At 41.4% G+C, this 19,574-nt stretch overlaps 1 protein-coding gene and 1 non-coding gene across 2 annotated transcripts in view; both read left to right on the top strand.

Annotated features, from left to right (window-relative positions):
• The window catches only part of SV2C (synaptic vesicle glycoprotein 2C), a 232,759-nt gene that overhangs the window by 113,372 nt on the left and 99,813 nt on the right, over positions 1-19,574 (top strand). The window contains exon 4 of the mRNA XM_058729253.1: positions 13,566-13,717. Within this exon, the coding sequence (XP_058585236.1) occupies positions 13,566-13,717 (152 nt within the window). The remainder of the gene's footprint in view (positions 1-13,565; positions 13,718-19,574) is intronic.
• LOC131489999 (small nucleolar RNA SNORA38) lies at positions 14,881-15,011 on the top strand. Its single transcript, XR_009250897.1, has one exon. It is a non-coding gene; the product is annotated as a small nucleolar RNA SNORA38 (small nucleolar RNA).

Below are 19,574 nucleotides of genomic sequence, written 5' to 3'. Positions count from 1 at the left end.
TTTCTGAGGTATCTGTCACAAGATGAATCTATAGGAATAACATAAAATAAAAGTAAATAACTGAATAAAGGAAAGGAGACAGTCCTGGGTTATGAATTTGAGAAGCATATTGGTTGTGGTTGTTGATGAGAGTGGTACCCACACAGCAAAACACAGTTTTGCCAAAAGAGAAGATCAAAGAACTACATCAGGTCTTCCTTAATTACATAAAGTAGTGCTTTAAAATCACAGCTAAAATAAAGAGAAACATAAGGCATCAGAGGGAAAGACTGTATAACTGGTTACTTCAAGAGTTCAAAGATTTCCACATGTAGACTAATGCATCACTTTTATAACTCATTCAAAATATTTGACTTTTACATCACTTTATGCCACAAGATGTGTGTGCATATTGAGATTGGTGGGTTATCCACAGATTTTTCTAATGTGCTTTTTCATCTTCTTATAGACCTTCACATGCTATGCTCTGCACACAGTGGGCACTTTGCAAATATGTGAATAAGTTGCCCAAATTTCAAGAGCTCTCCTTAGAGTGAAGACATTCCAGTAGATCATTGCAATAAACCAAGAAAATTGGAAAGTTTGGGAAAGTGTAAGAATATTTTTTCCTTGAGAAACAAATTATCAGAATCAGTAATTTGCTTTTTAATGATAGAGCAAGAAGGCCTTTCCTCAGCAGAGGGGACCCTTGGCGTTCAGAGCTCTGTATGATATTGGCGATACACAGGGCAACCTGGGGAGGTAATTTGGATCATGGATTCAAGGGGCTGCAGCAGACCTAATGCTGAGTGAGCCGGGGTACCTGAGGAAGAACAGGTGTTGTCTGGGGCTATTTGTTTAAAGGACCTTCTCGGGGTCCATAGGATAAGGCATTCTTGCCACCAGGAAAGGCTAAGTCTCCTTTCTACTTTTTCTTAGCGACGTAATACCACAAGCCTTCCGCGAAAAGGCTAACACCTAAGTTCTGTATGTATGTATGTATGTGTATGTGTGTGTATATATACACACACACATAAGTTCTGAAGTTCTAAGTTCTGAACCTTCTGGTCCTTTCCATTTACAATCGTATCCAGGAAATTGCAGTGATATCCATGGACTCAAAAGTCCCCGACTGTGGTCAAATCATTATAGCAGTTTTAATTGCCAGTTCTGGATTATGACGTGGTCAACCCAATTGACTGCAGAGAAAAGGGCTATTATGGTGGTTGCAAAATACTCCAGGCTAATGGACTGCCTAGAAGTTAATTCAAGGGCAGTACAGAAGCAGACACTGCCTGGATATATTCAGGATATCATCCACTTCCCTGTCGCAGACAAATCATTCCTCAGCCAGCAGTTCAGGGCTGCTGACTTCTAAATAACATAATCTACCTGGCAAAGCACAGTCTGTGTATTGCTAACTCAGCTAGGCTCCATAAATTGTGATACCAGAGGCTAACACACTGTGCCTTCGCCAAGTTGGCACAGTGCTGGGAGTCCAGAAATCCAAGTTCACCACACCCTTGCCCTTTACTGGGGACCTTAGGAGAGTCATTCAGGCTTTCCAGCCTGATTCTTCTTTTGTGAAAAGAGATGGAGATTCCCTAGGCTGGGGGTGGGGGGCTGAAGGGGAAGTTCAGGTGCAAAACACCCAGAGTTTTGTGGGATCCAGCTGCTGAGGGGACTGGAGAAATGAAATTGTTAAGGAAAATGAAGAAAGTTATCTTTGTTCCTTGGCTGAGTTTATGAGCCATGTCACCTACACACAACATGTGAGACGCTCTCTCTGTGATAGAGGGCTTTTCTCGGCATCTCTCAAGTTCCATCTGGACACCCTGATTCACTCTCTGAATCTCTGGGCCAGTTCAGCCAAGGCTCTGCTTTCTCCAGAGATCTTGTTGTTTGTACTTAGTTAAGAGCTCCTGTCATCCCCATCTGATCTGAGTTCTAAACTGAGTAAAACTAGATGACCAAGGAAATAAGGTTTCAGAAGGTTGGTGTTTTTCTGTCATGGGCCTCTGATGCTCACACCTGTCAATGCTCCATGTGTTTCCCAGGACTATGGCTCATGCCATCTTTTCTGCTATCAGAAGTTCTCCCAGAACTCTTAGAGCTCAGGGCATCAGAAAGACCAGGGCATCCTGAGACCAGCCCTTCCAGTGGCTCTCACTACAGAACCTGCAAAATATTTGCTTTTCATGTGTTAATTTCTCTCCTCCTCCAGCTTGTAAATTCCAAGAGGATGGGGCCTGTCTGCTCAAGGCAAGGTGGGCATCGTTACCTGTAAAGGACACCAGTCCCACGGGTGGTTAGACCTGTTGTATTGGCCACTTGATTGTGGTGTTGCCAGAAGTGAAATAGACAGGAAGCTTGCTATAGTCTTAGTTGGTCTGGATAAGCAGAAGAATTCTAGGTCAAGTGAAAGAAAGCTTAACTTGAATCATAAAAGGCATGAGGCTCATGAGAGAGTCATGGCCCATCAGTGAATTCCCTGACTTGAGCCAGTTTACAGACCCAGAATGCCTCAAATAAAGGGGAGACGGTCTCTTCAGGACATTAGTATACTACTGAAACTATGCATTGTTAATCTTTCATTCAGCCTTCCCCAAGAGACTTATGGCCTTTTGCCAGGGTTACACTGCTGAGGGGAAAGGAGATAATCAGACTTTGGGGGGAGGGGGCTTACTAGGCACTGGCTCTGAAGTGACACTAATTCCAGGAGATCCAAACTGTCACTGAGGTTCACCAGTCAGAGTAGGGGCTTATGGTGCTTGGGAGATCATAGAGCTGTAGCTCAGGTCCGTCTCAAAGCGGGACCCACGGTACCCACTGAATCCATCCTATGGTCATTTCCCAGTTCCAGAATGCATAATTGGAATAGACATCGTTACTGAAAGAATCTCCACATTGGTCTAGCACCTGTCCACCAGTTCCACACACTAGGGATTGCAGAGGAGGAAGAGAATTTCTGGGTCATAGGCAGAGCCTTCATTTTGCAGATTTTGGTTCAGTGATGGAACCAGGAAGACACAGCTAGGACTGAAGTTACAACTTAGTCCTTTTGAACTAGCAACTCTGTACATAAGTAAACTGCATTCTGAATCCAAGGTCAAGATACCTTCATGTTGATTTTATTGCAAATGCCACTGGTTGCCAGCTGTTCTGTCTTATTTCATTGCTGAAGCATCGACAGCACTGTGTTATATTCCTATCTCTGCAGATGAGGGAGACTGGGAAGGATTACTTCACTTAGCCTGCGGTCTACCTGAGTTTGTGGTTTTATTGCCTTTAAATGTGTTTTCCTCTTAATTTCCCACACCAAGTCACGAGTATATTTTGTTAGAAACATAAATATGTCCAGCTGCTGTATTTTGTGTGCCTTTAAATATTTATTCGGTACAAAGAATGATTTTCTAGCTGGAGACAACAGTGAGAATGAGGAATAGGGCATCACCAATTATTCATCTGTCTCTCACTTTCCTAAGTGAATCTCACACCAGGGAATAGACACTTCCCTCTCCTCTTTTGTTACAGAAAATTAGGAAGAGAGGAAATGGAGTTGACACCACTGATTCATTTTCATTTGCCCCAGAATTAAATTATTTGTTTCCAGTCACTGTTAATTATGGGAATTGTAATGCTTCAAATGCTGGGCAACGTCAGAGTTGGAAGCTTCTCACCGAGGGCCTGGCATAAAGGTCAGGAGGAAAATATAACAGCAACAGAATCAAAATGAAATTTCTGTGTGTCTGTATATCAGACTGAACAAATAGCCATTACTCCTTCTGCAAACGGAGCCTCACAAATGCATACTTCAGAGCTACTTTCAATATCCCTCTATTAACTGCATTAGAACCAGAATACCTTCGCTTTGTAGAAATGATCCCCACTAACTGGAATTCCTCAGTGTTTTATACTGAGCATCTCATTTATTCCCACAACATTTTTAATAAGTAGGTATGCAAAAATATTATGCTTTTTTTTTTTTTTAATTAGAAGCTAGTGGCACAGATAGATTAAGCAGCTTCCAAATGTTCACTAGATCCTCAGGTCTGAGTTTTAGTCTCATTCTGAACTATATAAGGTTCTCCCCTTAAAGTAGTCTTTCTCTTAAGATACATTTTATTTCCTTATCATATTTGAAAAATGCAGACTCATTTCAAAATTTGCGAAACTCTTAAAATGTGTTTTATCAAATGCCTGTATGTGCTTGCCCTACAAGAGATGCTATGTTAAGCACTTATAATATTGACTCCCTTAAACCTCATGGTGACCCTATGAAGAAGATACCCTTTATTCTACCCATTTTCTACATAGGGAAATTGAGGCACAGAGAGGTTAAATAACCGTCCAAGGTCACATAGCAAGTTATGTAGTCGTACACAGGCAGTCTGGCTCCAGAATCCATGTTTATACCACCAGGCTGTGCTGTCTCGGATTCAATGAGAAGTATCTCTGATTTCATATGACACAGTGCCCAATACATGATAGACACTAAATAAACATTTTGAACAAATCAATTCAGAAAGGTTTCTGACCCAGAGAATCAGTACGGAGAACTGTGGTACTGTGAAAGATGAGGCAACAGATTAAATTATTTTTGATCCAAAAGTAATCACACACCTGAATTGTGAACAGTAAGTCATTGTTTTCTTAGGCCTGTGTTGACCAACGGGCAGCATGTAACTACCAAGCACTTGAAATGCAGCCAGATTGAGATGTGCTGTAAATGCAAAATACATAACACTGGTTTCAAAGACTTAGCACATATAAAAGGGTGCAAATACCTCATTAAAAATTTGTATATGGATTACATGTTAAAATGATAATATTTGAACATATATTGAGTTAAATGAATATATATTAAAACTAACTTCAGCTGATTGTTTTCCTCTTTGTCTTAATATCTTTTCTAGAAAATTTAAGGTTATATATGTGGCTCACATGATACTTCTTTCAGAAAGCACTATCTTAGACAATGGCTTATATGAGAATTTCCAACATAAAGGTTGACCTTTTGGACACTTATTTCCCAGTTGCTCTTTGGCAAAGGTTCTGTTGATCCCAAGAAAGATGTAACAGAGCAAAAGACCTTCCAGACTTATAGTGTATAATTGTGAGAAATTAGCCATATGTGCTCTTTTTTTTTTAATTTTTTTTTAACGTTTATTTATTTTTGAGACAGGGAGAGACAGAGCCTGAACAGGGGAGGGTCAGAGAGACGGACACAGAATCTGAAGCAAGCTCCAGGCTCTGAGCTGTCAGCACAGAGCCCAACGCGGGGCTCGAACTCACAGACCGCGAGATCATGACCTGAGCCAAAGTCGGCCACTTAACCGACTGAGCCACCCAGGTGCCCCCCCCCCCATATCTCCCCCCATATGTGCTCTTTAGAAAAGACTCTGTCAGCTCCTTGAGGGCAGGGACTTGTGTTCTTCACACCTGTACCTCCAGCAACCGTGATGTGCTTCGCTCAGAGTCTGGCTGGAGGGGGTGGCGTGGAGGACAGGTAAAATGGTAGCTCGGGGAGAGGGTGAGTGGAGGAGTGGATGACTGGATGCACACAGCACGTGACTGGAGAAGTCCACGTGTTTTGTCATCACTTCTTACAGATCATGGTAGTGTTCATCACCGCCTTTATTCATGACACTGTTTAGGTGGTCCTGGAATGCGTTCTTCCAGTTCTTTCCAGAACTAGATTAATTTTGTTTTTCAAGACAGCATTAGAATCCTGATCTACGGCTACACCTCCCCGCCCCCACCTCCCCCCCCCCCCCCCCCCGGCATAGTATCTGTGCTGCTGTGGATGCTATAGATTCGGGGGCTTAGGGTAGCAACCTGATTGCAAACGAGGGCTAAGAGAGTTGTACTGAAGCTGTTTTCTTAGAAACACATCTTTTAGGGGCGCCTGGGTGGCGCAGTCGGTTAAGCGTCCGACTTCAGCCAGGTCACGATCTCGCGGTCCGTGAGTTCGAGCCCCGCGTCAGGCTCTGGGCTGATGGCTCGGAGCCTGGAGCCTGTTTCCGATTCTGTGTTTCCCTCTCTCTCTGTCCCTCCCCCGTTCATGCTCTGTCTCTCTCTGTCCCAAAAATAAATTTAAAACGTTGAAAAAAAATTAAAAAAAAAAAAAGAAACACATCTTTTATCCAAATTAGATATTTACATCTCAATATTTTTTAAAATAGTCAAGTTTTCTACCAGTTATTCTATCCATACTTTACCTAATATTGAGAAAATAACAACTGCCCATATCAAAGAATATGAGTTTTTGTTTAAATCTGTGGCTTTGGAGAGTGGAAAACTAGAGGTACCCAAACCACACATCCTTTAGCACTGCCCCTGGGTATGGGAGATTCCCACTCTTGATTTGATGACTGGTTCGGTTACCAGTAAGTGTTCTCCTGTTTCTATCTTGAGTACTGTAATGAACAGGTGCTTTCTAATCAATGCAGCAATCTCATTTTCTGTGTGAACCCAGCCCATTCAGAAACCATTAGATCTGTACTCTTTAAGCCTCTGCAGTAGTCTGTTTGCTTTCATGAAAAGGAAGTCACTGAAAAGTCCTTCTTCAGGACTGCTGCTTTAATTGTTTATTTCTGGGTCCAATTCAATAAAGCATAATGAATTGGTTCTGAATTGCTGTGTAATTTGCCTGGCAGTTCAGTGTCGTTGATTTTCATTTTTTGTTGATTCTGAGTGAGGATTAAAAGGATATTTTCATGCAACTTTCTTGTAATTGTACAGACTATACCCAGTATAGACTTCACCATTCAGTATTCTTTTTATAAGCCTATAATACCCATCTTAGTAAAAGCTGTCAGAGTCAGCTCGGGTAGACTTCGCCCTCTGCATATTATCAGTATGGAGCATGTGACTTTACAGTGCATATTAAACTTCCTCCTGAATTCTGTCCTCACCTAATGCCCCATTTCCCAGTGGAAATGGAAGATGGAAGATTGAGGTGAAGGACCATTTGACAATCACATGGTGAAATAAATTAGAATGAAATTATTCTTTGTTACATGCTTACTGGGGAATTAGAGCAGAACAGAATTACTCAATAGAATCCCTCCTCAGGACAAGAACTCACCAAACATTCCATAATTTTTCCTCTAAATTGTCATATTTCAAGCCATTTTAAGTACAATTACTGTTTTTATCCATAGCCTCCCTCTTTTATTGCAAAACCCTGAACTCTTCCCTATCTTTGCCTCAGTAGCCAGCCTAAGCCAGTATGATGAGGTACAGGGACCAACATAATCTACCATAGCTGCCGTCTGAACTGGACTAGTATGAGGTAAGGCTGTGAAATTTGCAGCCTTAAGATCATCAGTCTTCTCAGTTTCTCAGTGAAGTTTGTGCAGACATTAATATTTGGCATTCTCTTTCATCCTGCTGTGCTAAACTGACTTAACTTATGTGTCTCATATTCCCGACAGAGGAGATATTTTGTCTGTAAAGCTGACACACCCTTTGCCGTATACAATATCCCGCTCATGAATTTGCCTTAGATTATTGAGGAAAATAAATATGTTTCATGATATTCACAAGATGCCTGGTATTGAGTCATATGTAGACCTTTTGAGGTGGGGTGCGTGTGTATGTGTGTGTGTACGCTCACAGATGGGGGCGCACGTGCGTGTAGAATGGGGTTGGAGAGTGGTCCCAACTTATTCTAGAATGTGTTTTAACACAGTTTTTTTTTAGCTTCTTTATACTTCTTTTTTTTTTTTTAATTTTTGAGTGTTTATTTTTGAGATAGAGAGAGACAGAGACAGAGCACAAATGAGGGAAGGGCAGAGAGAGAGGGAGACACAGAATCCAAAGCAGGCTCCAGGCTCCAAGCTGTCAACACAGAGCCCCACGTGGGGCTAGAACCCAAGAACCATGAGATCATGACCCGAGCCAAAGTCGGACGCCTAGCTGACTGAGCCACCCAGGTGCCCCAGTTTCTTTATATTTCTATAATTAAAGTTGTAAAAACCCAACATTAATTACTATTTCTTAAGAATAACTCCAACTCTGAAATTCCAAATATCAACTCTTTCAGCTGTGTCAATTCAATTTTGTTTTAATCTGGCTAATATTCCACCTATATAGAGTGTGGATGTGAATTATTATTCCCTCTAAGCCTCCCATTACCAAATATAATTAAGATTTGACCCTTTTTGACAGCTAATAAAATAGATTCAATATCTGATCCTGAGAAAAAGTCTTTATAAACCATCTTGATCTGATTGCTTCATTTATGTAAACATGCCATCAAATATGAATTTGAGAAAACTTCAGCAGTAGTTAATTGACCATTATATAATGAACAATACAAAGGGGGCATCTGGGTGACTCAGTTGGTTGAACGTCTGACTCTTAATTTCAGCTCAGGTCATCATCTCACAGTTCGTGGGATTGAGCTATGGATCAGGCTCCGCACTGACAAGCACAGAGCATGCTTGGGATTCTCTCTGCCCCTCCCCTGCTCATGCTTACGTGCTCAAGTGTGCACGTGCTCTCTGTCTCTCTCTCAAAAAAAAAAAAAAAAAAAAGGTCTCCATGCTAACTGGATTTAGAAATGTATTGCACATCAGATAATGTAAAAGATAACCATTTCATGCCTTATCTTATGGATTTTTAGTATAAAACAAGTTATCATTTCATTAAATCCCCATTACGAGAGTTTCTCAACCTCAACACTATTAATATTTTGGAATGGATAATTCTTTGTTGTGAATAACTGGCTTGTGTATTTTAGGATTCTTAGCAGCATCCCTGGCCTCTACTTACTATATGCCAATAGCACCTCCTGAGTTGTGAACAACTAGAAATGTATCCAGACATTGCCGAATGTCTGTTGAGAGACTGGTGAACACAACCAACTGTATTTAACAGCGGCTGATACATGGGAATTTGAGAACTTCCATTTAAATATTTGTTATCTTCTCACGTATTCTCAGAAATTTTATCTTGATACAATAAACCAATTAAAGAAACACATTAGCCCCTCACACAAAATATTGAACTATTGATAGAGTAATAATGAAAAATTTTCTTTCTTTTCTTTATTTTTTTTTTTTACTTATAAAAAAGGAGGGGGACAGCTTTTTCTTATCCTCAACACTTCCAGGAACAAAATCATATTGTAAGACATGAACACTTGTGCTTTCTCTCTTACCTAAACTTGTATTGTTGTTGGTAAGTCTAGCATTCTGCAGCCCTTTTCTGAAAGGTACCAAGGTATTTTAGAAGCTCCCAGAGTGCCCGAGAGGGTTGCACAGTGTTTCTTATGCCCAGAGGTTCCAAGCGACTCTTTTCACCAGGGAACCTGATCAAGAGGTGACTGTGGAAACTCAAATATGCAGTAATTTCAGGAGCTCTGTGGGGACTTTATTGCTATCAGAACTTCCATCCCAGCACCCACAACTTCTCTTATGGTTGTACTGACCCAAAACATAAGATGTATCTTTTAATTCATGGGAGATGTTTAGGTCATCAGAACAAGTTTCTCCAGAAGGTTTGGAGTGGCACCTCCATCAGCAGAGAGGCTTCATGAAATATAGCTCTTCTGAGGAACACTTAGTGCATGTCCAGTGGGCCAGGTAATGGGGATTCAAAGATGAATGGAATATAGTCCTCACCTTTAAGGAACCTTCACTCTGATGTGAATAATGTTTAAGACCTCTGATGGAGTATGAAGTACGAGTAATAGTTAACATTACCACATGCTCTAATGGGTTTTTTTTCTGCTTAAAGGACATGATAGTAACAGGAGGAGTGATATTTTCCCTAAAATGGATGATCAGCCCACAGTAGGAAGTGTGAATGCTTGGATTGTTTTGTAGGTCTCTGAATCTGAAGAACTTTGCAAAGGATTTGAATAGACTCCCTCTCTCATTCTTCAGACTCATCTATCTATTGATATTAGAGTTCCTTGCAGTCTGCTTTGCATACAGATATTGAGAGACATCCATGCAAAAATAACCACCTTAAAAAGAGGCATTGAATCAAAAGCACCTGGAATGCTCATGTGCCCCTAAAAGTTGGTATTCTCTTACGCAACAGTAATTTGTTTAAAACTAACAGGCAAGTTTACTGTTTTCCGCTTGCCATTTTAGTCACCCTGGAGTACATTTATCTTGGTTCAGAGTGGCCTGGCATATCTTAACATTCAGTTGTTCCTTCATGAAATGTGAGTTATAGCTCTTCCATATGGAATGTCCAGAATCCTGATGAAACATTAATTAGGATGTGAAAAGTCAATAAAAACCGAGACTCTTTATGCATTGCGAAGTGGAGGCATAGATTAGGGGCCTGGGACTTTATGGTGCAGAGAAACGGATCCTTCACATCAAATTTAAAAGGAGTAGTGTTAAGTGATTGATGACACGGCCATTTTACTTCCTACGAAACTGTGTGTTATAATGAAACCACTTTAAATCTGTTCAGAAACTTTGTTGAATTTTTAAAATTCAGGGAAGGCTCCCTGAGAAAGTGATTGTTAAATCGAATCTTCAAATAAGTACTCCCCAAAAAGTAATACAGTCCAGGCAGGAGCAACAGCCTGTGGAAAGCAAGGAAGTAGGGGGGAAATCCAGCAACTTCTGGATAGTTCAGAATACGTTTCTTTTTTTGCATAGAAACATTCTTTTATTTATTCGTTAATTTGTTTTTCATCCTTTTGATTTTTTTTAAATGAGAATGTTAATTATAAAAGCAGTGCATGCTCTTTTTTTAAAAAAAAAGTATTTCAGGGGCTCCTGGGTCGCTCAGTTGGTTAAGCGGCCGACTTCAGCTCAGGTCACGATCTCGCGGTCCGTGAGTTCGAGCCCCGCGTCGGGCTCTGGGCTGATGGCTCAGAGCCTGGAGCATGCTTCCGATTCTGTGTCTCCTCTCTCTCTGCCCCTCCCCCGTTCATGCTCTGTCTCTCTCTGTCTCAAAAATAAATAAAACATTAAAAAAAATTTAAAAAAATAAGTATTTCAGGTAATGAGGAAGTGTTTAAAATAGAAAGTGGAAGTCCACCATTCAACAACTTCCCTGCTTCCAGCATCGAATTTCTTTTTCCTTTTTTTGATTTAACTTTTGGTTAGTTAACATACAGTGCAATATTGGTTTCAAGAGTAGAATTCAGTGATACATCACTTACATATAACACCCAGTGCTCATCACAATAAATGCCTCCTTAGTTCCCATCACCCATCTAGCCCATCCCCCACCCACTTCCCTCCATCAACCCTCAGTTTGTTCTCTATCATTAAGCGTCTCATGTGGTTTATTTCCCTTTCTTCTCTTCCCCCTCCTTCCCATGTGCTTATCTGTTTTGTTTCTTAAATTCTGCACGTGAGTGAAATCATGGTATTTTTCTTTCTCTGATGGACTTACTTCACTTAGCGTAATACATTCCAACTCCATCCATATCATAGCAATGGCAATATTTCATTCTTTTGGATGTCTGAGTAATATTCCCTTGTAAATACATACCACCCTCGTCTTTATCCATCCATCAGTCGAAGGACATTCGGGCTCTGTCTATAGTTTGGCTATTGTTGACAATGCTGCTGTAAACACTGGGGTGCAGATTCAAATACCCCTTTGAATCTGTATTTTTGTATCCTTTGGGTAAATACATAATAGTACAATTGCTGGATCACAGGGTAGTTCTGTTTAAACTAGTGATTTTTAAGCCATTTGAATAAGAGTTCCCACTAAGAAACACATTGCAGCCCATTATACACTTATATACATATATATTTATTTTATATATAAATGTATATGTAGGCACACACACACATATATATATATGCATAAATGTATATACATTCTACATTATAAACATGTTCATAATGAAGAAAGAGTTTCATGAAATGATACTTATCCTTATTACTTGAGTTGCCCTTAACTATTTTCATCTCTGTTGTAATTTTTAAACGTTAGTAGCTTATAGCTACTGAGTTGATTCTGTAGCCCACACACTGAAAAGCACTGACCTGAGTGGTCTGCCCATATCTAACAGTAGATAACTTCCACGTCACTTTAAGCAGGGACAAATGCATGAAGCAGTGCCATATTTTGACCTACTGTTTGATGCAATGACATTATGAATCTTGCGATTTGTTTGGTACATCCAGTTTGCTACAGATAAGGCCTTTCTCTAAATTTCATTTGCTAAAGTCATTGCCAATACTTCTTTATCATATCAAAGGCTCTGAGGAAATCAGTTACTGCTAAATGGATAAATGCATGTTCTCTTCCTTGATGTGAAATGTCAATAGCAATTTACCTTACAGAAATCTGAGCATAAAGGAATCAGCACATATTTTTTAAACTATATTGCTGTTTTCTCTACAATTTGTTTATATCTATTATTGTACATCATTTAAAAAATATTGATTTTAAGAATTCATAGGGGTGCCACCTGGGTGGCTCAGTCGGTCGAGTGTCTGACTCTTGATTTCACCTCAGGTCATGATCCTCGGGTGGTGGGATCGAGCCCTGTATTAGGGTCCATGCTGAGCATTGTGCCTGCATGGGATTCTCTCTCTCTCTCTCTCTCTCTCTCTCTCTCTCTCTCTCTCTCCATCTCTCCCCTGCTTACATGCTCTCTCTTTCTAAAATAAAATAAAATAATAAAATAAAATAAAATAAAAGAGTTAATATTACTGTTTAGAATGATAGTAATGTTTTCCCATAACCCTACTTTCTGAGGCAGTGGTTTTAAAACTTAGGGGGTCAAGACCTATTTGAAACTCTGATGAGATTTATGGCCTATCTTCCTAAAATGAACAAAATATTTATTCCATATATACTCACTAGAGAACACTTAGCCTGAATGGAAGTCACTGCTCATGTCATCTCTCTAGAGCTCAGTCAGCATCTCTTATAATTGCCCCACTGGAAGGAAGCATTGTACTCCTTTCTATTAGTATTGAAACCAGCAGCACCTTATTTGATTCTACCAGTGCACCTACACGTGTACTCACGCGGCAGTGACATCTATCTACTGGGTTCTACTGAAATCTGAAACCTACTGAGACCAGAACAGTCTAGGAAGCAACCCCATTGAGCCTGTGTCCATCAACACAGCAGCCTGATTGGGCTGCAGTACCAGCTGCCACAGGGTAGCAGTGACCAAGTGCAGTTACAGACAGCCTCCCAGAAGTGTTTGAAGCTCTTTCCAAAGTCACCACGTCATGGGTAGAACTTATCATAGTATCTCTTTTTTTAAATGTGTTAATTAAAATACTCACTAGATAGTACCAAATGCTGTAATTCTGGCAAATATGTAGAACGTTCAACCCTGAGCAGAAAACCCGTCATAACCTTAAACAAGGGAAGCTCTAGAAACCACATGACTAGGGCACCACTGCCACCTTTTGGTGACATTACTTAATTGCAGGTTCTGGAGGGATAATAAACCTATATTAAACAGAGATTATAGTGTTAAAATTACAAAATGATAGAAAATATACATTGCTTGATATGCTGGGATAGAGAGAGAGCATGTGCTGTCAGAGCTTGCTTTGGTTCTGCACTTTGCATCTCACGTGGCTGTACTGGCTCTGATTTCTTGTATTTTCTGTACCTGTTGGCAGGATTGGAGGAGCCATTCCCACTGTGTTCTCCTACTTTGCTGAAGTGCTGGCCCGAGAGAAGCGGGGTGAGCATCTGAGCTGGCTCTGCATGTTCTGGATGATTGGTGGGATCTACGCCTCTGCCATGGCTTGGGCTATCATCCCGCATTACGGTAAGAGGCTGGCCTTACGTGGGCTGGGCAGGCACCTTATTTTACTTCAGACTCCATTCCATCCCTTCCCTCTCTTGTAGATGCTGGTTTGAGGACAACACTGTCATAATCAAGTCTTTCCCTTTTGTGATACCTAGGATTTTTTCCCCCCGTACAGAGTCCTGTATAAGGGAGGACTATGCATTTTGCTGTTTTTAAAGTAATCACTTTCATTTGCTTTCTATGTGCTATCAACTCTGGCATCCCCACCCCAATGGACGTGTAAGGAGACACAGATCTCAATCAGCATATAAGGCAACATGACTTCAATTGTTTTGGGGACTGTCATATACCTCAGGCACATACAACTACCTTTATTCGTCCCCTCTGGGTCCAGTCCAAAGCTTAACCCCATGTTATCCCTGCCTCTTCTGGCAGCTCATAACTCAGATGAGAACAGGAAGAATCCTGTCTTCTCATGGACCCTCTGAGAATTTAAGATGTGATTCTCCTGTCCTTGCTGCCAGGATCCCCTCCACAGTTTATCCCTAAGCACTTCTTCCTACCACCTCTGAATACCTGAAGGCCTCATGTTTCTGAGCAGTGTTGTCCTGCTTGAAAGCCAGAAACTTCCAGTTGCTTCATCTACAAACAGTGAAATGCAGGGAGAGGTTCACAGAATCCAGGAATCAAATTCCATATATAAGGAAAAGAGGAAGGGAGGTGTTCTGGTTATGTGTGTGTGTGTGTGTGTGTGTGTGTGTGCGTGTGTGTGTAAGAGAGCAAACAGGTTGAAGTTTGCAAAATATGAATACTGTATAAAATAAATGGCATGTGACTTCAAAAGCTCACTCTTTTGTTCAACCTAAAATTGAATCGATCATCAGTTAAAAATTAGATTTCAAAAATTCACTTTTTGATCATTTTCTTTTTTTCTGCTTTTGTTTTAGAACAGAGCAATTTTTCATTATAAAGCATAGTTCTGTTAGGGAACAACCTTCTGTGAATTTAATTCATTGCTAAAATCAAAGACAAGATGTAGATTTTAGTATTAAAATGCGTTGTAATTTATTTTAATATACTGCATTACAAAATTCAGGTTTATCACACTCTTTATTTTAATAAACCTAAAAACTTACATGCAAATCAAAATTGTATATAACAATGACAGCAAAAACATAAAACCTTCCTACAAAAGCATGTCTGTAGTTCCCTGTCTTTGGACACGTAAGAACTGGAGGAAAAGAAATGTGGACTTGGAGAAGTCTGGGGCCAGCTTGCTCCCTGCAGGCTCAACATCAACCATCCAACAGAGAAGGAAAAAAAAGGAGGAGGAGGAGGAGGAGGAGGAGGAGGAGGAGGAGGAGGAGGAAGAGGAAGAGGAAGAAGAAGAAGAAGAAGAAGAAGAAGAAGAAGAAGAAGAAGAAGAAGAAAGAAAGAGAAGAGGAAGAAGAAGAAGAAAATAGAAAGAGAAGGAGAAGAAGAAGAAGAAGAAGAAGAAGAAGAAGAAGAAGAAGAAGAAGAAGAAGAAAGAAAGGGAAGAGGAAGAAGAAGAAGAAAATAGAAAGAGAAGAAGAAGAAGAAGAAGAAAATAGAAAGAGAAGAAGAAGAAGAAGAAGAAGAAGAAGAAGAAGAAGAAGAAGAAGAAGAAGAAGAAGAAGAAAGAAAGAAAGGGAAGAGGAAGAAGAAGAAGAAAATAGAAAGAGAAGAAGAAGAAGAAGAAGAAAATAGAAAGAGAAGAAGAAGAAGAAGAAGAAGAAGAAGAAGAAGAAGAAGAAGAAGAAGAAGAAGAAGAAGAAAGAAAGAAAGAAAGGGAAGAGGAAGAAGAAGAAAATAGAAAGAGAAGAAGAAGATGAAGAAGAAGAAGAAGAAGAAGAAGAAGAAGAAGAAGAAGAAGAAGAAGAAGAAGAAGAAGAAGAAAACAGAAAAAGAAAAAAGAAAAGAAAACGGAAAAAGAAATCAAAGGAAAAAAAGATGTAAGGAATTGGTTACTTGGCCAAAGAGAACTTTTCTTTGCCGCACACTTAAGTTGAGTGTGGCCTGCCAAGCTCAAGTGATGAGTTTTCCTTTCTTACACTCTGGTTGCTTCTGGGCCAGAAATACCCTCATACAGGTAGTTACCCAGGTCCACCCGAAGGCTCGTTTTCTGCCACCATCCAAGGAATTCTAGGTGATTCTCCTCCTTTGTCTGGGCCCTGAAGACCTCAGCCACCCCCAGAACTTGCCCCTGTAGGAAGACATCTAGCTCCCGCCCCACTCAGCTGGCTGTTTGGAAAGGAAAAGCCGCTTCACTGCCACATAAAGAATTGCTTCTTAGGAACTATGTGTAAGGAGATAAAAAGGAGATACAGAGCCTGTGCAGGGTCCAGCTTTACCCAGCCTTGCTCCTTCAGCCTCTCTATGCATATGCAGCCTTTGTACCAATTTTTAAAAAGTGCCTCATTCAGGTGGACTTGGTTGCAACCCTACTGCTTGGCCTCTCCAGTTGCTCACGCAGAGAATTACTGCTGGTGATTTCACTCTGCAGCTGGATTCCTTCCAAGGCCGGCCTTGCATCTCAGCCTCTGATGGCAGCACAGCTCCTTGACTCCTGGGTTTTTGGTGTCTCCTTCCTGGTCCCCTTCCCCCTCGTATGGCAGAATTTCTCCTGCTGGCCTTTCTAAACTCGCAAGTCAGTAGGGCTTCTGTAGTTCCCATATTTCCACCAGACCTGGGCATGATTGCTTTTGTTTGTTTTTCCTCACTAGGTATTTAGTTGCTCAGACTTTTGCCTTTCACGGATCCCAACCCTTAAGCCATGGAGGGCTCCAGATTTTGCCTCCAGCCTTGCCAACCATCAGTTAGTGGCTACCCTACAGAAAATGGGTATAATCCCACCTTTATTTTTCTCAAGCACACATAAGATATTCTTTTTTATAGCAAAAAAGGCTACCTAGTCCATACATAACTGGAAAGAGCTGAAGAGGTGAATCATAAACAATTGATAAAAAAATTACCAAAAAAACCAATCACAATACAACAAAATCAAATGTATCTGAGGCTGAAATTAATTTATATGTTAAAGGAACCTTGAGAAATAATGACCTGGTTAAGAAATCAGAAACAGAATATTAAAATCTTATGCCCATGCTTTATTGAAGGCTTTCCATGGCCAGAAATGTGGCAAAAACAATTATTGCAATCAAGCTGTCTGTATATTAGAATCAACAGGGGAGATTTTTAAATATGCTTGCTGAGTTCATTGTTGTATGCCTGCAATTTGAAGAGTTTTCATTATTTAAAAATAAAAGAACTTAGTTTTAAAAATTCTGTGCTCCTAGGGGATGATGATGTTTTGTATCTTGATGTGGGGGACGGTGTTTCAGGGGTATTCATTTATAAAAATGCATTAGGCTGGGTACTTAAGATTTGTGTACATCACTATATGGATGTTACAGGTTTTTTTTTTTTTTATAAAAATGCTTAACTAAAAGTTTACCTCTTCCCTAACCCCCTGAAAATACCCATGCTTGGGTCCTACACCAGATCATTTGAATTCAGTTGTCTGGGCTGGGGACTCAGCGTGGGTGGTTTTCAAAGCCCCCAGGTGGTTCTCTGCAGTCACGTTTGAGATTCTGCAGCTCCCTGCCTCTCCCTGTGGATGATCTCGGAAGCCCCTGGGACTTCATCATGTATGTATAGGGAGGGCTGCACATGGGAGGAAAAAGAAGAGTGAGCCTGACCGGCATGGTTGACTTATTCAGTGGGTGTTTAGGTTTCCGTGTTGTTGGTTTCATCCAAGCTGAAGGCCTTTCCTATCCCTGAGGCTTAGAATCACTTAAAAAGCAACTTTGACATCTTGGTATGTCTTCTTCTCAATGCCACATCTTTTTATTTTACTTCAAATAGACAAGGGGTGTTAAGTCATCTATTTCCCTTGAAGATTCTGAAAAAATAAAAAGGTTTCTCTTTTCCCTGTGAAATTCTGCATTGCATAAAATGATGTCGCAGCCCATAGGGAAATGAGAGCATGTGGGTCCTGCCCCTCCATCATCCTTCATTTAGGAGACCTCTGAGCACCACCACCTGTGTGCTGTAAGGAGTTTTCACCCAGCAGGGGAGGAATTTGGGAGCAAAATAACATGACTCAGAGCCAGATTCTGGCCCTTCTCACACCAGTAATAGGATTTGCGCTAGAGGGAAGGAATCAAAACCTGGCGTCCACACTGCAAGTAATTCAAATAATAAATGATGGAGATAAGAAGGTGTCTGTGGTGTTGCCTTTCTGCTTTTTTTTTTGGCAGAGGGGTCGCTGCACAAAGCCCTGCACCTGATGCCAGGAGACTTGAACTCTGACTCCAGACAAGCCTCTTATGCAAAGCAGGACTTGACTAGATGGGAAAGGAAATCTGGAAAGATTCTTATGAAGTTAAACAACACCAGGAAGGGGGGTTGGACTGCTGCTAGGGCTGATGATTACCATGTGGGCTGTGGCCAGGGTTTGGTGATGGACAGAGGAATCCACCTAGTTTCTGTACTGGCATCGGATAATGATGGTGCTTGAACTTCACGTCACTGCTGGCAGGTTGAAGATTTCCCTGCAGACAGTCACCACCATCTGAAGTTTCCCAACATAAAATTACCTTGCCCACTCTGACAAGGCCCTGAGAAGGCAGAGTGCTTGGATGTCATCACCTTTCCTGCCGGCCACCTCCCCTGTGACCAGCTCCTTCCACTCAGTAGCTTCGGGGCTCTCCATGAGAGAAAAAATAGCACAAGTATGAGATTTTTCCTTCAGCCTCCCCCCTCTCAGTAATCAGGACACCTAAGCATTTAATGGAAGCCTCAAGTGCCTTTGGGGAAAATTGGGCAGGTTGCTGAATCACAGCACTTTCCCTCTCAGGCTGAGAGCTCGCATTGAGGCCCGGGCTTTGGAGTTGCTGTGGGATTGCAGCGCTGTCTGCTCCATTAAACCCTCTGTCATCTTTTTCTCTTTTAAATTTGCGTGCACATCAGATGAGGTTTGTCCCCTGCTGAGCCGCCTGACAGTGTGCAGCAAGGACATTCAATTAGCTAAGTGGGAAGGCTCTCTGTTCAGCACAAAATGCCTCAGTACTTAAAGCCTGGAGCACGTGGGCTGCACTCAGCACTGGAACAGCCCCATAGCCTCCGTCTCACCACCTTCCCTGCACACCCCCCAGAGCCAAGCTGGGGGCTCCGTAATGCCCAGGCCCACTCCTTCTCCCCACCCCCACAGCCACAGTGAGATGTCTGGGCTTAAAAACACATATTCCTGACGTTCTGACTACCGAGGTGTCCCTACTTCCTTTAGTTAAGAGATATGTGAAGCGAATCCATTTCTTCTCCTTAACAATGAAACTGGGTGAAGGGGGCACAGTATAGTTGAATGGCTGTCTGCCTGAAGAAGGAAACAGGCGAGGGTATGTATGTTTTGTTCACAAGCGGAAAGGCACTGTGGCCAAGGGAAAGGTGGAGAGTGAGTGCTGATCTGGAGCCTCTCAGCTGTACTGCTTCTGGGTGTGAGCTTTGTCAAGCTGTTGAGTCTCTTCCCGCCCCATTTTCTGGTCAGCATCATGGTAGGGGTCAAGGTTGATGATCATGTTAGAACCCCATGTTAGAGCATGATTAGTGCTCAAAAAGTGGTAGCTCTGGGGCACCTGGGTGGCTCAGTCGGTTAAAAGTCTGACTCTTGGTTTTGGCTCAAGTCATGATCTCACGGTTCATGAGTTCAAGACCCACATTGGGCTCTGTGCTGACAGTGTGGAGTTTGCTTGGGATTCTCTCTCTCTCTCTCTCTCTCTCTCTCTCTCTCTCTCTCTCTTTCTCTCTCTCTCTCTCTCAAAATAAATAAATAAACATTGAAAAAAAGGTAGCTCTT

Source organism: Neofelis nebulosa, chromosome 1, assembly GCF_028018385.1.
Source record: "Neofelis nebulosa isolate mNeoNeb1 chromosome 1, mNeoNeb1.pri, whole genome shotgun sequence".
Lineage (NCBI taxonomy): Eukaryota > Metazoa > Chordata > Mammalia > Carnivora > Felidae > Neofelis > Neofelis nebulosa.
The sequence above is the reverse complement of the archived record's forward strand: the minus strand, read 5'-3'. Positions and strand labels throughout refer to the sequence as shown.